The following is a 20430-nucleotide window of genomic DNA, read 5'->3' as shown; positions in this document are numbered from 1 at the left end:
GGGGTAAACAAGATGACTCTTAGTCCTGAGTATCCTGAGAATCATCACATAGGTCACAATCCCTTTCCTGGCCACCCACCGTAGACACAGGTGGATGTGGAAGAAGACTCATCCCAGCTACAAAGCAGCCTCTTGCTGCTGTGGGATGCCCTCACTCTCCCTCTGCAGGGGCTGATGAAAGACTCATGCAGCAGTGCACACTAAGGGGGCAGGAGTAAAAAAAAGGACAAACTTCAGCCCCAGTACGAATAATCCCAGTGAAGCCTAGTGACGAGACACTGTTTCAACAGAGGTTCTCCAACATTTTCATTCTTCAGAGCACTTTGTAGGTGCGATGCCTTCAAGGTACGTTTACCCTGCAGCTCAGAGCGCGCCTCGCAGCCAGGGCCGAGAGACTCTCACTTGCGGGGCTTGAGCGAGTGAGCTAAGAACAAGAGTGCGGAAGTTGAGGCTCGGGATCCAGCTTGAGCTGTCAAGCGTACCTGACTCCCAAGGCTGGAGAGGCCAACCTGCAGCCTGAACCACAAGGCAATGGAGAAGCCACCACAGCCAAAGCTGTACAGAGAAAATGGCATCACCTCTGGTCTGGCAGTCTGCGGACTGGCACACAGGTAAGGAGGCAGCAGCAGCATTCTTCATTAGCCTCAGGAGAGAGAAGATTCCATCCACAGCCCCATAAAACCAGGCAGAGTTAATGAAATACAGAATGCCTGAAGGATGCCTGGGAGCTAGCATCACACACATGGGGTCTGTGTTTTGCAGCATGCTGTGTCACTCCAGCACTGCCCACCTCCCTGCTGAACTGGTCTGACAAGCTGCCAGCCACCCTTCAAAATAGGTACGTGGAACCAGAAGAGCAACTACCTCCTACAACCTCCTCTACTCTTGAGCCTACTGTCTACCTGCAGTTGAATTGTAATGCTTACCCTGAACACTCGGTCACTAAACTGGATTTTCTCTTCCTTTTGTTTGCTTATCTGGTTTTCATAGCAAAGGTGTAATCCAGATGAGGGCTCTAGCTGATGCAAGCACCACACTACTTGGTATTCCTTTAGGACACTGGTGATTTTTTTCCCAGCACTTGGAGGTTGGGTAAAACACCATTATATATATATTTTTTTCTGCCAGGCCAGCACTGTGCAGTCACCATGTTCAGAGAAGATGCATAGGAGTCTGTTGTACTTTAAGCAGAGAAAATCTTAAACCGAGTTCTTCATTCAAATTTTGTCTGCTTCATCTGGAACACACTCTGTGGTCTTGTTCAGCCTTCTTTTACAGTTTTTGAGAAGCACTAAAATTCAAACATTAAGTCATCTCTCCGATTACAGGACTACTCCCAGGCTGCAGATCTGGAAGTGGTTATCCATGCTTGTATCAGCCCCCAGCAAGAGAATTATGGAGCTGCGGTGGCTGCTCTGTCTGACCGAGTGCTGCATACATTTCAGCTGGTGCAGAACCCGACTGCCAGATTTACACCATCTGAACATGTTTCATTCATTTTCAAACCTTTGCATTTGTTCTTGGTTTAAACAAGAGACATTTTAACTTAGAAGAGCTGCTAAATCAAGCCCTTGTGATACTTGGTACTTACCAATACTACTTTATTCAGAGATCTGCAGAGATGCTGCACATCTGGCAGCAGCAGTCCTTTTTGCTGTTCGGCACCCCAATTTTGGACTCCCCCTTTCCTTACACAATAGTAATTACAAGGTGCTTTGCCTGCCTCAAGGTGTTTTTTTTTTAATCATGGTTGGAAACGTCATTTATTTAGTATGTTTTTAAGTGGGATTTTTAATAGAGATTGTTGTTACTCCATGTGAAGTGCTCCCAGTTCTGTAACTAGCCTATGCCTGTAGAAGTGATGTTTGGTGATGGTTCACATGTTGGGAACAGTTCTGTTAACCTGTGTAACATTTCTTTCATGACTTACATGCTAGAAAATACACGGTGCTAAAACAGGCTGCTCTCCAAGCATTCCTGCACTCCCTGTCTTGGTTACGAGGCACTGTCAAAGGCTCTTCGGGAGAGAAATGGCAAGTTGTAAGCTGAACACATAAGAACATAAGAATGGCCGTACTGGGTCAGTCCAAAGGTCCATCCAGCCCAGTATCCTGTCTGCCGACAGTGGCCAATGCCAGGTGCCCCAGAGAGAGTGAACCTAACAGGTAATGATCAAGTGAATGCCGAGGGGCCTGCCGACCCTACAAAAATATACATTTAAACATGGTTGTGAAATATATTTATGGTCCAATCACACTGTAACTTCTTTTCTGGCCAGTGAGGACAGAAAAAAACCCACTATGGAATTATGCTTTAACCTTGGTTTCTACAGGGGTAAAAAGATGAGCAACTTTCCTGTCCACCCAACAGCCATATTATAACACAGCTGAGCCACAGTTAGCTTTGAACATGGTGATTTGATAAGTTACACAGGTCTGGTTTGAAATACCCTCCCCCCTCCCCCCACCCCCCAAGTTTAATTAATTTATTTTTGTAAACACACACCTGAAAAGCCATCCAGCTTGGAGTGTCGTAAACAGCTATAAATAATGTTGTTACCAGTCACCCTCTTTTTACCATTCTAAGGGAACATCTGGTTTTCATCTGCAGAAAAAGCCCTGACTATTTGACTTTGCTCTTCAATGAGATTAATTAATGGAGTTTCCCAGGAGAAGGAAGGAAAGAAAGGAAAACTAGTCTGTATTTCAATGTGGTATGCCTGAGCAGTGGCCAGGAGATGTCGCTGTTTCCTTCTGAATGAACAGCAGCTAAAGCCTTCAAATATTGAGACTTACCATTTAGAATAAAACCCTGAAGGACATCGATCAGTACCTTTGTGCAGATCACAAATGAAAGCAACTACGCCCACATAATGCCACAACAGGAAAACCTTCTGTCTGTGTAAATAACAACTCTAATGAGTGGAAAAAGTATCTAAATAGAAGGGCCTATTACAAGGATGACAGTTATAAGGCCGGGCGGGAGGGAATGAGAAAATCCAATAATTAAACTGGAGAAAGGGGAAAAAAATCATCAAGGGAATGGAATAAGTACATGCAACAACACAGAAAGCCACATGGGCCATGATCAAAGTGCTTCGAATTCTAACTCTCTCTCTCTGAAGACCTTTACTACAGGTCATACTTTGTAAAGATTGTTTTTAGATGCTTTCTGAACCAGAAAAAACACACATGAATTCTTGTAATAAAAATATTTTCAAATATAGAATCCTTGGAACATAAATGATAAGTTTACATTAGATAATTTATAACATAGGCAAACGCTCCCAGCCTTTGTAACCTCCAGTGCATAACATGGGACACTCAACAGCCCAGTCACACCTTGGGTGTCTCCCTATGTACAAAGGCAGATTAAAGGATTCCCGGAATTTACCGGAGCCCACTGAAAACTGGGACTCCATCGCCTATTGCAGGGCCGAGACTTGGAATGAAGTGAGTCCAGGGAAAAGGGAGCTAAGAGGAATGAGGCCTGCATCACTTCACAGTAATCCCCCATCGGCCGCTCAAGGAGCAATGGAGGTTTAAAGTTTTGAGGGTCGATATTTAAAGAACAGATTACTGTATAGTTTTGATGATGTCTTTGACAACTGCTAGGGGAAGGTGGTGCATTTCTGGTGTGGCAAGGGCCTCTCACTGATAGACTCAGCATTATAACATCTACAAGAAGGTAGGAGGCAAAGCACACCAACCAGGAGAGTAAACTGACCATTTCTCCAACCCTGGGGAGTTTTGATCATTCAGAACATAAAATTCTCCAAGTTTAAATTTAGCCAGGACTAACCCTTGTTCCTACTGAGCAAAATGCCCTGGGATCTTTTATGAGCACAAATGGTCAGGGCATCATTTTTTTCATCTCATCTCAAACACCATTTACTGTAATAGGGGTTTCACTATAAAACAGTATTTGTGGAGCTCTGGGTTTAGTGACTGTGTAACATTCTGTATGAACATCTAAGAATGAATTTGGTGAGTGGCTTTCACATTAGTGATAACAAAGTCTTAGGAGAATTAATAGCTGGGTTTAAAAGAAACAACATTTCTGCTTCTGAATCCAGGAAGCAGCCTTTCCCACAATGACTACTCACTTGCCTTCTGAGGCCTAATACCCTCTATGCATATCAAAGGAGCGAGCCTGAACAATCACTATATTACAGCTTCACCCAGTTCTACTCAATTTCCTGTTTGTTGTTGCGAAGTTAAAAAAAATCTGCTTTTAAAATTTAGGAGGCCACATTCCCAAGATTTAAATGGTCAAAATGTTGATGTGTCAGTGAACACCAATGCATACCGAAATCAAACTAGGAAGGTTAGTTTTTAAAAATCAGTTCTTTATTCCAGGGAAGAGTAAAAACAATCCTTTTCAAGTTAAAACAAGGATTTGATGGGCTAATTAACCACATCAAAACTTCTTTACAAGAGCACTTTTCTATTTAAATTAAAAGCCAGCATCATATGTGCCCTAGATTACAAAAACCCTGCATGGCCCAGTTAACCACACACCAGTCACCCCCTGATCAAAATGACAACCATATTATCTGATGCTGCATGGCATTTTAGAACAGTTGCTTCTATCAGTGTTCAGCTGAAAGAAAATACAGTATAACAAAGATTTACTTTAGGTCTTTTCATAGACAATGTCTAAAGTGAATATTCCATTATAAAACTGTTGCCCATAACTCCTCTCCCTCCACTGACTGTGTCAGTTTTTGGACCGTAATTTCTGTGACCATTCCACGATTATTTTAATAGCTATATGATACAAATGCAGTAAAAGCTACCACACGAGCTAAAACAAATGGATTTTCTCCTCAGTAGTAGAGGGGCAATCACATCAGACTAAATAAGAAGCTAATGCGACAGGTTTTCAAACTGATCAGCGTGATTCCACACTTTATCTACACGAGGAGATTATAGACAGAGCTCCCCAAATTGAAAGTGCAGAGCTCCTACTCTGCATCACCCTTCTTGGTGAAACTGTACCTGGCAGAAAAGAGGCAGACTATTCATGAACTATTACGATACAAGAGCCACCTCATGAAGAAAGTTTTAAGTGTAAAAGGGCAAATTCTTAGGGGGATGATTAAGGAAAGGTCTAACTGTGGCGTGTGATTACGTCAGGCACTCTTTTACTGTCCCTAACTTTCAAGGCCTTTCTGTAGTCTCTAGGGATTTTTTAACTGGCTATTTAAAGCTGTTTCAAGGAGGAGTAATCCAGCAAATGGTAACTATAGTAAAAGTCCCTTCCCCTGCCCTTTCCAAAAACATTTGTCCTTGCTAGAACGCAATGTTTGGTTACGTTTTAAAATCAATCTTAGCAAAAGTCACTTTTCTAATTCTAGTAATGGAGGCGCAAACACTGGTTTCCTTAGCATAAACGAGCTGGCACGTATTTCAAAAGCGAAAGACAACATGCAAGGAGGGTGCTGCACTGTTACCCTCATTGAGTAGCTGATCATGGTGAACAATTTTAATTCCCATTTTTAAAATGGTGTCAGCTCTCAATTTCCCCCCCCCCCCATTGTAACTCAACAGTGTTTTGACAGAACTGTTTTGGAGCAAGCACACACAGGCCTTGTCTACACTAGCCTCTCTTCCCTAAAGTTTAAGGCAGGAGATGAGTACTGTATTCCCACAGAAAGCAAAAAAGACATTTAAGCAGAGCCCTGCAAATCCACAGATATCCGCAGACCATTTTTGTGGATAGTAGATCGGATGCAGATACAACTGCAAAGGACTCTACTCACCGGCGGCGCCTGGCCTGCAGTGTCCGGCTCGGGCAGCCGGGGGGGCATAGCGCGCTCAGGGCCAGCAGCCAGTGGCACCCGCTCGCTGCGCCGCTTCCTGTCCAGCAGCTCGGGCCCTGCCAGCGTCCCCACCATAACACGGCCCAGCAGCACTGGCTGCGCTCCCAGTCCTGGGTCCGGCCTGCCGGCTCCTGGGCAGCAGGGCCCGCCCCGGCCATGGGGATTGGAGTGGGCAGGGCTCTGGCTCCCCACCCCTCCGCCCCACTGTGATGCAACACACAGTGCTGCTGCCGTGTGCCATCGCTCGTGAACCCCCGGGAGCAGCATGCGATGCAACGCCCCTTCCCTCTGCCCCCACCGCGCCTTCTCCTCGAGATTCTGCCCCTTACCCCCAGTCCCCCACTCGCTCCCTCTCCCCACCCCCAGCCCTTGTGAGATGGCTTGCTGCTGTGGATGCGGATACAGGTAAAAGACAGCTAGCAGATTGCGTGTCGGATCGCAGGCTGACCCTGGAGGGTGCGGATCCTGCGCAGGGCTCTACATTTAAGTAGGGAGGAAATTCACTGCCTGAGCTGGATTAACCCTCTCTACCTGTAGAACACAAAAGCATGCCTATATTTGCCTTTTCTGTTAATAGGCAATCACAAGTTTCTCACCCTCTGAGTGGTCAAATAAGATAATATTCTCTCAAAAATTTACCTCTAAAATGAGAAGAAGGTTTGAAAACTTTCACCCCAGAAAATTTGGGGAACATTATAAACCCCTGAAAACTGGGAGTTAAAATGAAAGTGCCTCCTCAATCAGACACCAGTGTGTAGTGTCACTAGCAATGACAAAATGATACATCAGTGTCAAAGCAGGTCTGTTGAGTAGTTTGACAGGTACTGTTCACATCCAGCACAGATTCCCAGAGCACAGCAAACACTGTTAGTAAACTGAACCAATATTGACTTTTGCACCAAACCAAAATAATGAGTGAAGGGGACATCCAGTCCCCTATGGGAGCACAGAGAGATATTCTTGTTAGTTTTTAACTGACTGTTTAAAGAAAACCAAAATGTTATGTTTTGAAGGTATCAAAAACTCAAACAAAAGAAGAAATCTTTCTACCGTCTCACAGAAAGAGGTGGCTTCTGTCACACAGAGAAACTGGCTGCAATGTTCTGCCCTGTGTGTGCACACTAAACAATTAAAGAAGCTTAATTCTCTTTACCTTTCCTATTCATCCCCATCTGGAGGCACTTGAGCAGCCTGCAGTACTGGCATCTGTTTCGCTGTTTGCGTGACATGACACAGTTCTTGTCTCGACTGCATCTGTAAACCCGCTTGTTGCAAATGCTCCTTTTGAAAAACCCTTTGCAGCCTTCACAGGAGATGATACCATAGTGCAGACCTGTAGCTCTGTCTCCACAGATAAGGCAGGTTCGCTGATCAACCCGGTCATCTGGAAGAAAAACAACACTTTGTAGTGAGAAAATGGCATGCCTGAAAAAATAAATGATCTGAAACCTTCCTTATTCAGTGAGATATGCGTGCCTCCACCCTCACCCCCCATGCCTACAACAATGAAAATTAGATCACCATACACCCACAGAGCAGAGTCTTGTGACACTCCTGGCCTACAGACACACCGCATCCTGACAGCACTAAGGCAGCCCTTAGCACCAGTGAGATGCTACAGACTATGGCTGAAGTGTGCATGGGAAAGACATCCCAGCTCAATCTCAGAAATGGCCTAATTTCAAATTAAATATTCAAGAAGATTTTAGCAGAAGTGTGTTGATACTGAAGACCTTTAACAAGAAAGGATGAGCATCTAATGGTTTGAAATCCAAGCAACAGATTGTCCTTGGGTAGCCACAGCATTATTCTGTAACATTATCGCCCCTAAGGAAGGTGTGGCTACATTAGATCTATAAAACATGGTGTCTCCTGTAAGGAACTGACAGTCTTCCACTGCAGACTTAAGCATCACACAAGGATCTGAGAGGGGAATGCCAAACCTGCTTCTTGAAAAAAAATCAAATCAAACAAAAAACAAACAAACACTACAAGAGAGAAATAGGGCAAAGAGACACACTACCTGCTCTTTTGCACTCCCCCTTCCATGTACCACTTACAGACACTTGGTTATTTCCCCTAACCCTGCCATCTGCTACCCACTAATAAATAAATGTCCTAAAAAGTGGCCAAGAGAGATTGCATCACATTTACATCATCAGAATCCAGCACCATGATAATACCATAGCAGAGAGAGATGCTGGCCTCCTTCTCAAGTAACGCAAAGGAAGGAGTTGAAATGAGTAGTGAAGGTTTCTTAACTGCACTAATATTATCTCCACCCAGAGCACAATAATCCAAGAGCTAGGCTTCTCATCAGTTTCAGTTTCCAAGGGGCAACAGAATAACAGATTACAAGAAGTGATTCATTACCAGCTAACACTGGGGTTTCTCCTTCCACTCCCAGGCCTGAAATCTTCAGTACCATGTTAAATCTTGACTTTCCAGGAATCCCATTTGCAACCATAATAAACAAATAAAGCATTTCATTTCAATTTAAATTTTAGATTATTTCAGAGGAGATCAAGACCAAGAATTCTAATATGATCTGGTGGTGAGAAGGAGGAAGTAATACAGAGCAAAGTCTAAGATGCCTTAAAAAGAAACCCCACAGAAGTGCCCCATTCGCCCAGTAAGTTAATTTAACAAAAAAATTATACAAATGTAAGGGGACTGTTGGCACCTTACTGAAACTTAGTGCGTTTTTTGGTTGGCCCTCTCCCAGTACCGAAAGAAAGGGGAAGGGCCAATGAGATATCAAGACCCTGAGTCTGACAGTCCCCAGGGCCAATGGGGAAAGGCCAACCCTCAGGCCAGCAGCCTGACTGACAAGGCAGGCAGGCCAATGAGGGAGTCTGGAGCTGCCTGGCCAGAAGGGCTGAGCTAAGGAGAGAGCAGAGCCAGCGAGAACCAGAGGAACAGTCCAGGGAGCTGAGCTGGAGGCTGAGTAGCAGCAGCGCTGAAGCACAGTGGAGCTGGAGCCGTCCAGAGCCAGATGCAGTGAGCAGCTGGGAAGCACAAGGGGGACCCTGGCAGAGGGCCGGCCCAGTGCCGGGAGAAGCTGCCAGCCAAGAAGTCTTGCAGGCCGGACCTGGAGAGGGATCATAACTAGGGCCCTACCAAATTCACGGTCCATTTTGGTCAATTTCATGGTCATAGGATTTTTAAAATTCTAAATTTCATGATTTCAGCTATTTAAATCTGAAATTTCAGTGTTATAATTGTAGGGGTCCTGACCCAAAAAGGAGTTGGGGGGGGGGGGTCGCAAGGTTATTGTAGGGGGGTTGTGGTACTGCTAGCCTTACTTCTGTGCTGCTGCTGACAGTGGCGCTGCCTTCAGAGCTGGGCAGCAAGAGAGCAGCGGCTGCTGGTCGGGAGTCCAGCTCTGAGCAGAGCCGCCGCCAGCAGCAGCAGCACAGAAGTAAGTATGGCCTGGTCTGGTATTGCCACCGCCACCCTTACTTCTGCGCTGCTGCCTGCAGAGCTGGGCCCGTCACTCTCCGGCTGCCCAGCACCGAAGGCTGGAGCACAGACGTAAGAGTGGCATGGTATGATATTGCCACCTTTACTTCTGCGCTGCTGCTGGTGGGTGCTACCTTCAGAGCTGGGCACCCAGCCAGCAGCCACTGCTCTTCAGCTACCCAGCTCTGAAGGCAGTGCAGAAGTAAGGGTGGCAATACCGCAACACTCCTAAAATAACCTTTTGACCCCCCTGCAACTCCCTTTTGGGTCAGGACCCCCAAATTGAGAAATGCTGGTCTCCCCCCATGAAATCTGTATTGTATAGGGAAAAGCACACAAAAGACCAGGTTTCACGGGGGGAAACCAGATTTCAGTCTGTGATGTGGTTTTTATGGCCGTGAATTTGGTAGGGCCTTAATCATAACCCCAACGGAGGAGCTGACGCTGGGGGGAAGGGCCCTGCCACTTAGAGCCCTTGGGTACGGTGAATTGGGGCGACCGCCCCGGGCCCCACGCGTTGGGGGGGGGGACCTGCGGGCGGGGAGGGGAGGCGAGGCGGGAGGGCGAGTGGGGTAGGGAGACAAACGGCATGCAAGGTGGGCGGGGGGGGGGGCAAGAAGGAGCCCACCTACCAGAACCTCCCACTCCCCCAGCGGATCCCACTGATCAGCGCCTCCCCCTCCCTCCCAGCCCCTACCGCCTGCTGTGGATCAGCTGTTACGCGGCATCAGGAAGTGCTGGGGGCGAGGAGCCAGGGCCAAGCTCGCTTGGGGGAGGAGGTGGAACTGGGCAGGGAAGAGGCGAGGTGGTGTGGGGCTTTGGGGGGAGGAGGGGAGTGAGGGCGGGGCCTGGGCAGAGCCAAGGGGAGCACCCCCTGGCAGTTAGGTCCCAAGTTTCTAATGTCTCGGGCCCCGCACCACCCTAGGGACGGTCCTGCCTGCAGCACATGTGAGGAACAGACACTGAACTTCCCCTATGCTCCAGACAGGTCTGGTTTTGGTTTCCCCATGCCCACAGAGTGGGATTACTGGTTTCCTTTAACCTTACCCTTTTTTCCTTATTTTTTCAATTGATTGCTGTTTAATAAATTGTATTGCCTTTGAACTACACCTCTACCCCGATATAACGCTGTCCTCGGGAGCCAAAAAAGTCTTACCGCGTTATAGGTGAAACCGCGTTATATCGAACTTGCTTTGATCCACTGGAGTGCGCAGCCCTGCCCCCCCAGAGCACTGCTTTACTGCGTTATATCCGAATTTGTGTTATATCAGGTCGCGTTATATCGGGGTAGAGGTGTATATGCAATGATCAGTGGGTCAGGGAAGCGTCTAGAGTGGAGAGAGTACCCTGGAGTGGGGACATCCGAGCCCCTGTTCTAAGTGACCACAACAAGATTAGGTGTCGAGCCCCCCAGGAATCCTGGGCCCAGCCTTGTCGGGATTACAAGGACACTGCCACACAGGAGAGTGGAAGGGGAGTCCTCAAGGTCAGGCAGACCTCTGGGTAAAGAGAGTGGGAACAGGGACTCAGATCCTTCCGCTAGCCAATTCCACCAGGGTAATGTATAAGCCAGGAAAGTTCCCCACAATAGTGGGACAATTCCCCCGCTTACACGAGGGCTTGTCAAATAAATTGCAGTTTGGATTCTGGAAAGTGATTATTTTACATTGCAATAACTGTCCTTCTTTATAATACCCTAATCATGTCACAAAAATGTAATTTTTCTTTATTCCACACTCAACATTACTGCAGAATTTAAACCACCATACTTCAGCGTCAAAATGAGAGACTTCATGGCTTCCCGTGATCCCATTTCATGTGTTTCTTTTAACTGTAGTTAATAAAGAACAGAGTTGAGATCAAAGGCTTGAGTGACACATTTCCTTACTAATGTGGTCCATGGATATTGTATTACCTCCAAGATCCATATTTTATTTCCAATTTTATCTTAGTTTTCATTTAAACATTCTGCTCAATATCGGATATTAACAGTAAATGTGTGCCACATATTAGGAAAATGCCAATACCTGTCCAAAGCTTGGAGGAAAACACAAGTTTATAACAGATAAATTCTGACAATGATGGATTTCAGATTCTCATGCAGACTCAAGGCACGACACTGGGGAGCATTAGCACATCAATTGAAATACTATGCTGTGTCTTTTACTTCTCCTACAGATTGCTCCTCCTCTCTGAGGTACTGTGCTAGTAGCACTACGAGGGCAGCAGCACTACCCCTTAGTTCAGCAGTAGTGTAAGAGGAGAGGACAGCGCTCGGAAAAGCGATACAGCACAGACTGAGTGCAAACGGCAGCACTACTGTGCACAGGGCAACCAGTGTATGCAGAACCATGCCTGGGGTGGAGTGGGTAGCTTGGTAAGCATGACAGGCTTGCTTCAGTGCTCAGGTTTCCATATGGCAGAAATAAATCAGTGTGAATGAGTTGGAGGTGGCTGGCAGAAGCCAAATTGGACTTCCACATGGAAAGCTTTGCTCTAAGTCAACTGACATGATCAGAGAGCGAAAGCAGAGAAAATTTGGCCAACAGATACACATTGATCTCTCTGCTATATAAACACGTATGGTTATAGCTTGTGTTTTGTTCAGGCAGGTATGAGACACCAGAAAGATGGGGTTGTCTCTGTTTTACCCCAGGAGTATCAGCAAAAGCTTTGCTGTGCAACTGACACACAAGAATCCAAATGAACATTATACAAATGATGATAAGGTTAAGACACACAGAAAAAAATCCAGTCAATTCCCTTTACAAATTTTAATGAGAGCCTTTTGGATGAAAAAAATGTAAATTGTACTACTCCCAGCAATAGGAGCTGTCATATTAAATTTGGTATCTTAAGACGGTAATATTCCCACTGAGACAGAATAGGGCTGATGCATGGCTCAGGAAGGATCGCAGTGGGCATGTAGTAATTTTCATAGACAGAGATGTCAAACTGAAAGGAAAATAAAGTAAATGATGGCTAAAGCAACTGACTTTGTTAACCTAGATGTATTCTCATTATCTCGTATCTACACAGTTAGACCTAAATCTTGCTTCACATTAGAAGTCGGTTGTACTTAAAATAATTTCATCAACTTGTATGTAAAGCCTTTTTCTGCAGAAGGTCCCAACCAGGGCCAAATATGCTTTAACTCTGGTCATCCCATGCAAATCATGTACACAACAGATTTTTAACCATACAATTTTTTCTTGTTATACACAAACTGAATTTAAAAAATAGATGTTCTTCAAGTATGTTCAGAGAGGAAGTACAGAGTTGAACTGAATATGTTTAAACTGTTACCGTTTTCAAATTATAATTTAATCACACCAACCTTCAGTTTGAGCAAGTGTAAAATATTCAGAGCAAATCTTTTTTTTCACTGAATTAGAGAAATATAGTCTCCTGTAAGTAGGAGCCTTTTCACATAAAAAGTCCCCATCTCTTCAACTGTGTTGCTAAGACCCTGAAATTAAAGACTCAAATGGGGGTGGCTCAACTGGAATTGAAAACAGGTGCAAGTGAAATTTGTTTTCTAAATAGTGTTTACAGTGAATAAAGAAATAGGATTTGCCATTTCATTGTACATAACAGCAAACAAGCATGTTTCATGACCACACTTCCAGTTCAGGAAGAGCAGCTCCAAGAATGAAAGGTAACAGGACACGGACACGGACACTTTCTGAATCAGGAATGTCCTATCATGAGTAGGTGCATTTTAAAATGTTTCCCACCAGGAACATACTGTAACTCAGCCTGGGTTTAGTTCCTTCAATTTCTTCTTGATAATCAGCCTAACACTGTGCACAGGAGACCAGGCATCTAAGCTCACTTATACACAGATTCTATCAACATCCAAAGCAATTGCCCATTATATTTTTGATCCTCATAAGGTGGATACTGCCAGTACTTCCTGAGCCAAATGTTGATCACTAAGGAACAGAGGCCATACATACATTTAATTTTGGTTTTGTTTTTACAAAAAGTCCCAGCAATGTCTATTCATTCTCTTGCTGCTGCTTTGTTCAAATAAATTATCTCAGTCCCAAAGTCTTTCTGCTTTCCTTTAAGTGTTTACATATTACAAGAGGATCTTTGCCTGTAAACCCTCTCACTTAGTTTTAATAAGTGAATGGAAAAACAAATGTAAGATGGATGTTTGTCCTGCTTTTTGAACTACTTACATTTCTGGGTGTCCAACTGAGACTGTTTGATGGCCCCTTTGCTGAAATCATGGGAGAAAAGTGTGGTAAATGAGTATTAAACATTGCTGAACTCTAACCACTGCTCCCACAGTCTAACCCCATAACTGCTGAAGCCGTATTTGTCACAGCCAGTCCTGAGTATGCTACCGGGGGAGGCGGGGAATCATTTGCAATCTATCCCAATTTGGGTCCTGTAAATCCCTCATTAATCCAGCTTCCAGCTGTTGTAATTCAGCATCTCCAGTAGGCACAGAATTCAGCAGCTGGGCTTTTCAGCACACACTTGTGAGTGCAACTGGCTCAGGTTAGTTTATGAGTTTGATCTTTGCAAGATTCCATCCTTTCTCATTTCATTGGCATTAGCTCACTCCTCTCATGTACTGTACTATATCCCATGCTCCTCAGCTGTGGAATTGGATTCTTTTTATTCAGAATATACAGCGCTACAATATCAGGGTCAGATTTGAAGGATCAAGTTAAAAGCTGCTTGTTTGATATGGCTTCTATTCCACCATAGATCCCAAGGCCAGAGGGGACCACTGTGATCATCTAGTCTGAACTCCAGTATAACACAGGCCAGAGACCTGCCCCAAATTATTCCCATGGGAGATCTTTTAGAAAAACATCCCATCTTGATTTTAAAATCGTCAGTGACGGAGAATCCACCATTACCCTGGGTAAATTGTTACAGTGGTTAATTACGTTCACTGTTAAAGATTTATGACTTATTTCCTGTCTGAATTTGTCTAGCTTCAGATTCCAGACATTGGATTGAGTTAGACCTTTCTCTGCTAGATTGAAGAGTCCATTACTATATATTTGTTCCCCCTGTAGGCACTTACAGACTGTAATCAAGTCACCCCTTGACACCTTTTGAAGTGTTACTAATAGAATAACTAATAGTTAATGTGTACAGTGGGATTGAGATCCAGCACATGGTATTCAGAGTAATTTCCACCTGGAGAATACCTGGAAATTGGGAGTATTTCGGGAGGGACTGGGGCCCTCAACTCCAACTGGTGAGATAGCGGAGAGGGGGCTGGTGGCTTGGGCATTTGTGGACAAATAGGAGTCTGCCACACTGAAAAGGTTAGACCAATGGCCATAAACTATTAGCAGAGATAGTAGTGATGCCTACAGTTAAGATTGCCTAAAACTCTATTATAAGCCAGTTCTCAGTTGCTTATTCATTTAACCAAACTAACTGTTCAGACTGAAATTTTCCATGCTTGACCTCTGCCTTAAGCGGATTTTCTTTTTATTTCAACCAAAATGGCTCAGCTGTTTCCGAGTACAATGCTAGTGAAAAATAGGTTGTTTTGCCAGAGCTATAGTTTTTCCAACAGTTTCTTTGAAGAGCTCTATCTCCCCCAGGGTTTGAAAGAGGAACTTTAAATTTGTTGGGAGGATAGTCCTTGAGTCAGAGAAATGTCTTTTGTTCTCCCCATGAAAATCCACCCAATTTTGACCAAGATATAAGCCTCTGAAAGCTGCTATTTGCAGATGCTCAGTAGATTTTGTTAGACTCTCTGCCAACGCCTGTGAACATTCCATTAACTAGGATGACCATATTTTCCCAACGGGAAAATGGGACACCAAATGGGTCAGCCCAAGACCCCCTGCGCTCCTGTGCGGGGCCAGCCCAAGTCCTCACTGCCTCCCGCTTGTGCCGGCCTGAGGTCTCCCCACCCCTGCCAGTGCGGGGCCAGCCAGAGCCCCCCTCTGCCCACCTGTACGTGGGGCCACCTGAGGCCCCACTCTCTCACCTGCGCACAGGGTCAACCCTAGCCCTCCTGCCCAGGGCTGGCCCGAAGTCCCCCCTCTCCCTCCAGCACGCAGGGCCAGTCCGAGACCCCCTGCCATCCTCCCAGAGTCCCCCTCCGCTCAGTGGCCTCCCCCACCACATGCAGGGCTGGTTCTAGCCCCCCTGCCACACTCTCGTACCTGCGGCTGGCCGGCCTGAGTTGCTCTCCCTAGTCTTCCCTCCAGTGCAGCGGCTCGCCCCCGCCCTTCCCCACTAGGGATCACATCCAACTCATAGGCGTGCGCAGCCCATTTCATTAGGGTGCGCAGCCAGGGAGCCCCGCCCTAGCCCCGCCCCCATCCACTCCCTCCTACTTCCCGCCCCCTGACTTCCCCCCTCAGAACCCCCAACCCCCCCTGCTCCTTGTCCCCTGACTACCCCCTCCTGGGACCCCTGCCCCTAACTGCCCCCCAGGACCCCACCCCCTATCTAAGCCTCCCTGCTCCTTGTCCCCTGACTACCCCCCTAGGACCTTACCTGTCCCCTGACTGCTCCGACCCTTATCCATACCCCCACCCCCAGACAGACCCCCGGGACTCCCACGCCTATCCACCCCCTGACAGGACCCCCAGAACTCCCAACTCATACAACCCCCTCGCTCCCTACCTGCCTGCCCCAACCCCTCTCCACACCCCTGCCTCCTGACAGCCCCCCCCCCAGAACTCCCGACTCATCCAACCCCCCCTGCTCCCTGACTGCCCCCTCCAGAGACCCCCCACCCCTAACCACCCCCCCAGGATCCCACCCCCTATCCAACCCACCCTGCTCCCTGTCCCCACCCCTTAGCCAACCCCCCTGGCCCCGGATCCCTTACCATGAGATGAGGCTCCTAGCCTCCCCGCGGAGCCAAACACTGCCCCGCGGGAGCGCACAGCCCCAGCCCCCAGAGCACTATGCGCACGGCGGCATGGCTCCAGGGGAGGGGGGAGCGTGTCTGCCTCCCCACAGAGCCCCAGCCCCCAGAGCGCTGCGTGTGTGACGGCATAGCTCCAGGGGAGGGGGGAGCGTGTCTGCCTCCCCGCGCAGCCCCGGCCCCCAGAGCGCTGCACGCATGGCGGCATGGCTCCAGGGGAGGGGGGAGCGTGTCTGCCTCCCCGTGGAGCCCCGGCCCCCAGAGCGCTGCACACACAGTGGCATGGCTCCAGGGGAGGAGAAAGGCAGGGGAGGGGCCGGCGGCTTGCCGCGCCGGGAGAGGGGGGGCCATTTGCCCACCCCGGCATTAGGCTGTGCCTGGGCATACTCGGCACACCCCATGCGCACGCCTATGATCCAACTCTTTTGGCAAAACTGTGCATTTGTCCAGTTTGCTCTTGCCAACTGATGATCAGCTGTCAAGAGCAAATGGCACAAATGCACAGTTTTGCCAAAGAAGTCAGAATGGCCAGGACAGGGCCTAAAAAAGGGACTGTCCTGGCCAAAATGGGACGTATGGTCGCCCTAACTAAGCAGGTTTCAGAGGGGTAGCCGTGTTAGTCTCTATCAGCAAAAACAACGAGGAGTCCTTGTGGCACCTCAGAGACTAAGGCCTGGTCTACACTACGAGTTTAGGTCGACTTTAGCCGCGTTAAATCGAATTAAGCCTGGACACGTTCACACAACGAAGCCCTTTCTTTCGACAAAGGGCCCTTTAAACCGGTTTCTTTACTCCACCTCCGACGAGGGGATTAGCGATAAAATCGGCCTTAGGGGGTCGGAATTGGGGTAGTGTGGACGGAATTCGACGTTATTGGCCTACGGGAGCTATCCCACAGTGCTTCATTGTGACCGCTCTGGACAGCACTCTCAACTCAGATGCACTGGCCAGGTAGACAGGAAAAGCCCCGCGAACGTTTGAATTTCATTTCCTGTTTGCTCAGCGTGGACAGCACAGGTGACCACGCAGAGCTCATCAGCACAGGTAACCATGATGGAGTCCCAGGATCGCAAAAGAGCTCCAGCATGGACAGAACGGGAGGTACGGGATCTGCTCGCCATATGGGGAGACGAATCACTGCTGGCTGAACTCCGAAGCAGTAAACGAAATGGCAAAATATTAGAAAAGGTCTCCAAGGCCATGAAGGACAGAGGCCATAACAGGGACGCACAGCAGTGCCGCGTGAAAATTAAGGAGCTAAGGCAAGCCTACCACAAAGCCAGAGAAGCAAACGGAAGGTCCGGGGCAGAGCCACAAACATGCCGCTTCTACGCAGAGCTGCATGCCATTCTAGGGGGTGCAGCCACCACTACCCCAACCGTGTGCTATGACTCCCTCACTGGAGAAACACACAGGGAAGCGGGTTCGGGGTACGAGGAAGATGAGGATGGAGAAAATGTAGATAGCTCACAGCCGCAAGGAAGCGGAGAAACCGGTTTCCCCAACAGCCAGGATATGTTTATCACCCTGGACCTGGAACCAGTAACCCCCGAACTCACCCAAGGCGTGCTCCCAGACCCTGAGGGCACACAGGGGACCTCTGGTGAGTGTACCTTTGTAAATATTACACATGGTTTAAAAGCAAGCGTGTTTAATGATTAATGATTAATTTGCCCTGGCAATCGCGGCCAGTACAGCTACTGGAAAAGTCTGTTAACGTGTATGGGGATGGAGCGGAAATCCTCCAGGGACATCTCCAGAAAACTCTCCTGGATGTACTCCCAAAGCCTTTGCAAAAGGTTTCTGGGGAGGGCTGCCTTATCCCGTCCGCCATGGTAGGACACTTTACCACGCCAGGCCAGTAGCACGTAGTCTGGAATCATTGCATAACAAAGCATGGCAGCGTATGGTCCCGGTGTTTGCTGGCATGCAGACAACATCCATTCCTGATCGCTCTTTGTTATCCTCAGGAGAGTGATATCATTCACGGTCACCTGGTTGAAATGGGGCAATTTTATTAAGGGGACATTCAGAGGTGCCCGTTCCTGCTCTGCTGAACAGAAATATTCCCCGCTGTTAGCCACGCGGTGGGGGGGAGGGGTGAAGTGATCATCCCAGAGAATTGGGTGTGTGGGGGAGGGGAGTTAGTTGGGTTTGTGTTGCATATGTTAACCCTGAAACCGCAGCCCCTCCTTTTACATTGCAAACCCATTTTAAATGGCCAACCCAACGGGTGCTTGGTATGGGAAATGAGAGCACTACTGTTTGAAACCATTCCCACATGTTAAGAAGGTTAAAAAAGCCAAAAGACTGTGTCTTACCATGGCTGCCTGCAAGCTGAAATCTGTGGCCTGGCACTGCGTGAGTGATCTCTCACACCAAACCGGCAGGCCCTCAATATAAGAGGAAAAATGCGACCTTGTAACGAAAGCACATGTGCTGTGTAATGTGAACAGCAAAATTTAACGTGAAAGAGTGTACCCATTGTTCTCTAAAATGTGTCTTTTTTAACCACCTCTCCCTTCTCCTCCACCAGCTGCAAATGTTTCTCCTTCACAGAGGCTAGTGAAGATTAGAAAGAGAAAACGTAGGACGCGTGATGACATGTTCACAGAGCTACAGATGTCCTCCCACGCTGACAGAGCACAGCAGAATGCGTGGAGGCAGTCAATGACTGATTACAGAAAAGCACAATATGAACGAGAGGAGAGGTGGCATGCTGAATCGCGGGATGAACAGAGCAAGTTGCGGGCTGAAGATGATAGGTGGCGTCAGCTTGCAGACAGAAGGCAAGAGTCGATGCTCCGGCTGCTGGAGCATCAAACTGATATGCTCCAGCGTATGGTTGAGCTGCAGGAAAGGCAGCAGGAGCAGAGACCGCCACTACAGCCCCTGTGTAACCAACAGCCCTCCTCCCCAAGTTCCATAGCCTCCTCACCCAGACGCCCAAGAACACGGTGGGGGGGCCTCCGGCCACCCAGTCACTCCACCCCAGATGATTGCCCTAGCATCAGAAGGCTGGCCTTCAATAAGAGTTAAAGTTTTAAACTGCAGTGTGTCCTTTTCCTTCCCTCCTCCCCCACCCATCCCGGGCTACCTTTGCAATTATCCCCCTAGTTGTGTGATGAATTAATAAAGAATGCATGAATGTGAAGTAACAATGACTTTATTGCCTCTGCAAGCAGTGCTCAAAGGGGGAAGGGGAGGGTGGGGTGGTTGGCTTACAGGGAAGTAGAGTGAACCGGGTGGGGGTGGGGGCGGAAGGTTCATCAAGGAGAAACAAACATAAGTTTCGCACCGTAGCCTGGCCAGTCACAAAACTCGTTTTCAAAGCTTCTCTGATGCGCACCGCGCCATGCTGTGCTCCTCTAACCGCCCTGGTGTCTGGCTACGCGTAATCAGCGGCCAGGCGATTTGCCTCAACCTCCCACCCCGCCATAAATGTCTCCCCCTTACTCTCACAGATATTGTGGAGCGCACAGCAAGCAGCAATAACAATGGGGATATTCTTTTCGCTAAGGTCTAAGCGAGTCAGTAAGCTGCGCCAGCGCGCTTTTAAACGTCCAAATGCACATTCCATCACCATTCGGCACTTGCTCAGCCTGTAGTTGAACAGGTCCTGACTCCTGTCCAGGCTGCCTGTGTACGGCTTCATGAGCCATGGCATTAAGGGGTAGGCTGGGTCCCCAAGGATCACGATAGGCATTTCAACATCCCCAACGGTTATTTTCTGGTCCGGGAAGAAAGTCCCTTCCTCCAGCTTTCGAAACAGAGCAGAGTGCCTGAAGACGCGAGCATCATATACCTTTCCCGGCCATCCCACGTTGATGTTGGTGAAACGTCCCTTGTGATCCACCAGGGCTTGCAGCAGCATTGAAAAGTACCCCTTGCGGTTTATGTACTCGGTGGCTTGGTGCTCCGGTGACAAGATAGACGGAACCCATATCCCTATCGCCCCACCACAGTTTGGGAATCCCATTGCAGCAAAGCCATCCACTATGGCCTGCACGTTTCCCAGAGTCACTACCCTTGATATCACCAGGTCTTTCATTGCCCTGGCAACTTGGATCACAGCAGCCCCCACAGTAGATTTGCCCACTCCAAATTGATTCCCGACTGACCGGTAGCTGTCTGGCGTTGCAAGCTTCCACAGGGCTATCGCCACTCGCTTCTCAACTGTGAGGGCTGCTCTCATCCTGGTATTCTGGCGCTTCAGGGCAGGGGAAAGCAAGTCACAAAGTTCCATGAAAGTGCCCTTACGCATGCGAAAGTTTCGCAG

At 47.9% G+C, this 20430-nt stretch overlaps 1 protein-coding gene across 2 annotated transcripts in view; it reads right to left on the bottom strand.

Moving 5' to 3' along the window:
- NR6A1 (nuclear receptor subfamily 6 group A member 1) overlaps positions 1-20430 on the bottom strand; it is a 183716-nt gene that overhangs the window by 21528 nt on the left and 141758 nt on the right. For both annotated transcript variants that reach the window (XM_065418818.1, XM_065418817.1), the window contains exon 4: positions 6978-7208. In XM_065418818.1, the coding sequence (XP_065274890.1) occupies positions 6978-7208 (231 nt within the window). The remainder of the gene's footprint in view (positions 1-6977; positions 7209-20430) is intronic.

The sequence above is a fragment of the Emys orbicularis genome, chromosome 18 (genome assembly GCF_028017835.1).
Source record: "Emys orbicularis isolate rEmyOrb1 chromosome 18, rEmyOrb1.hap1, whole genome shotgun sequence".
Lineage (NCBI taxonomy): Eukaryota > Metazoa > Chordata > Testudines > Emydidae > Emys > Emys orbicularis.
Note: the sequence above shows the minus strand (reverse complement) of the source record. Positions and strands in the feature narration are given on the sequence as shown.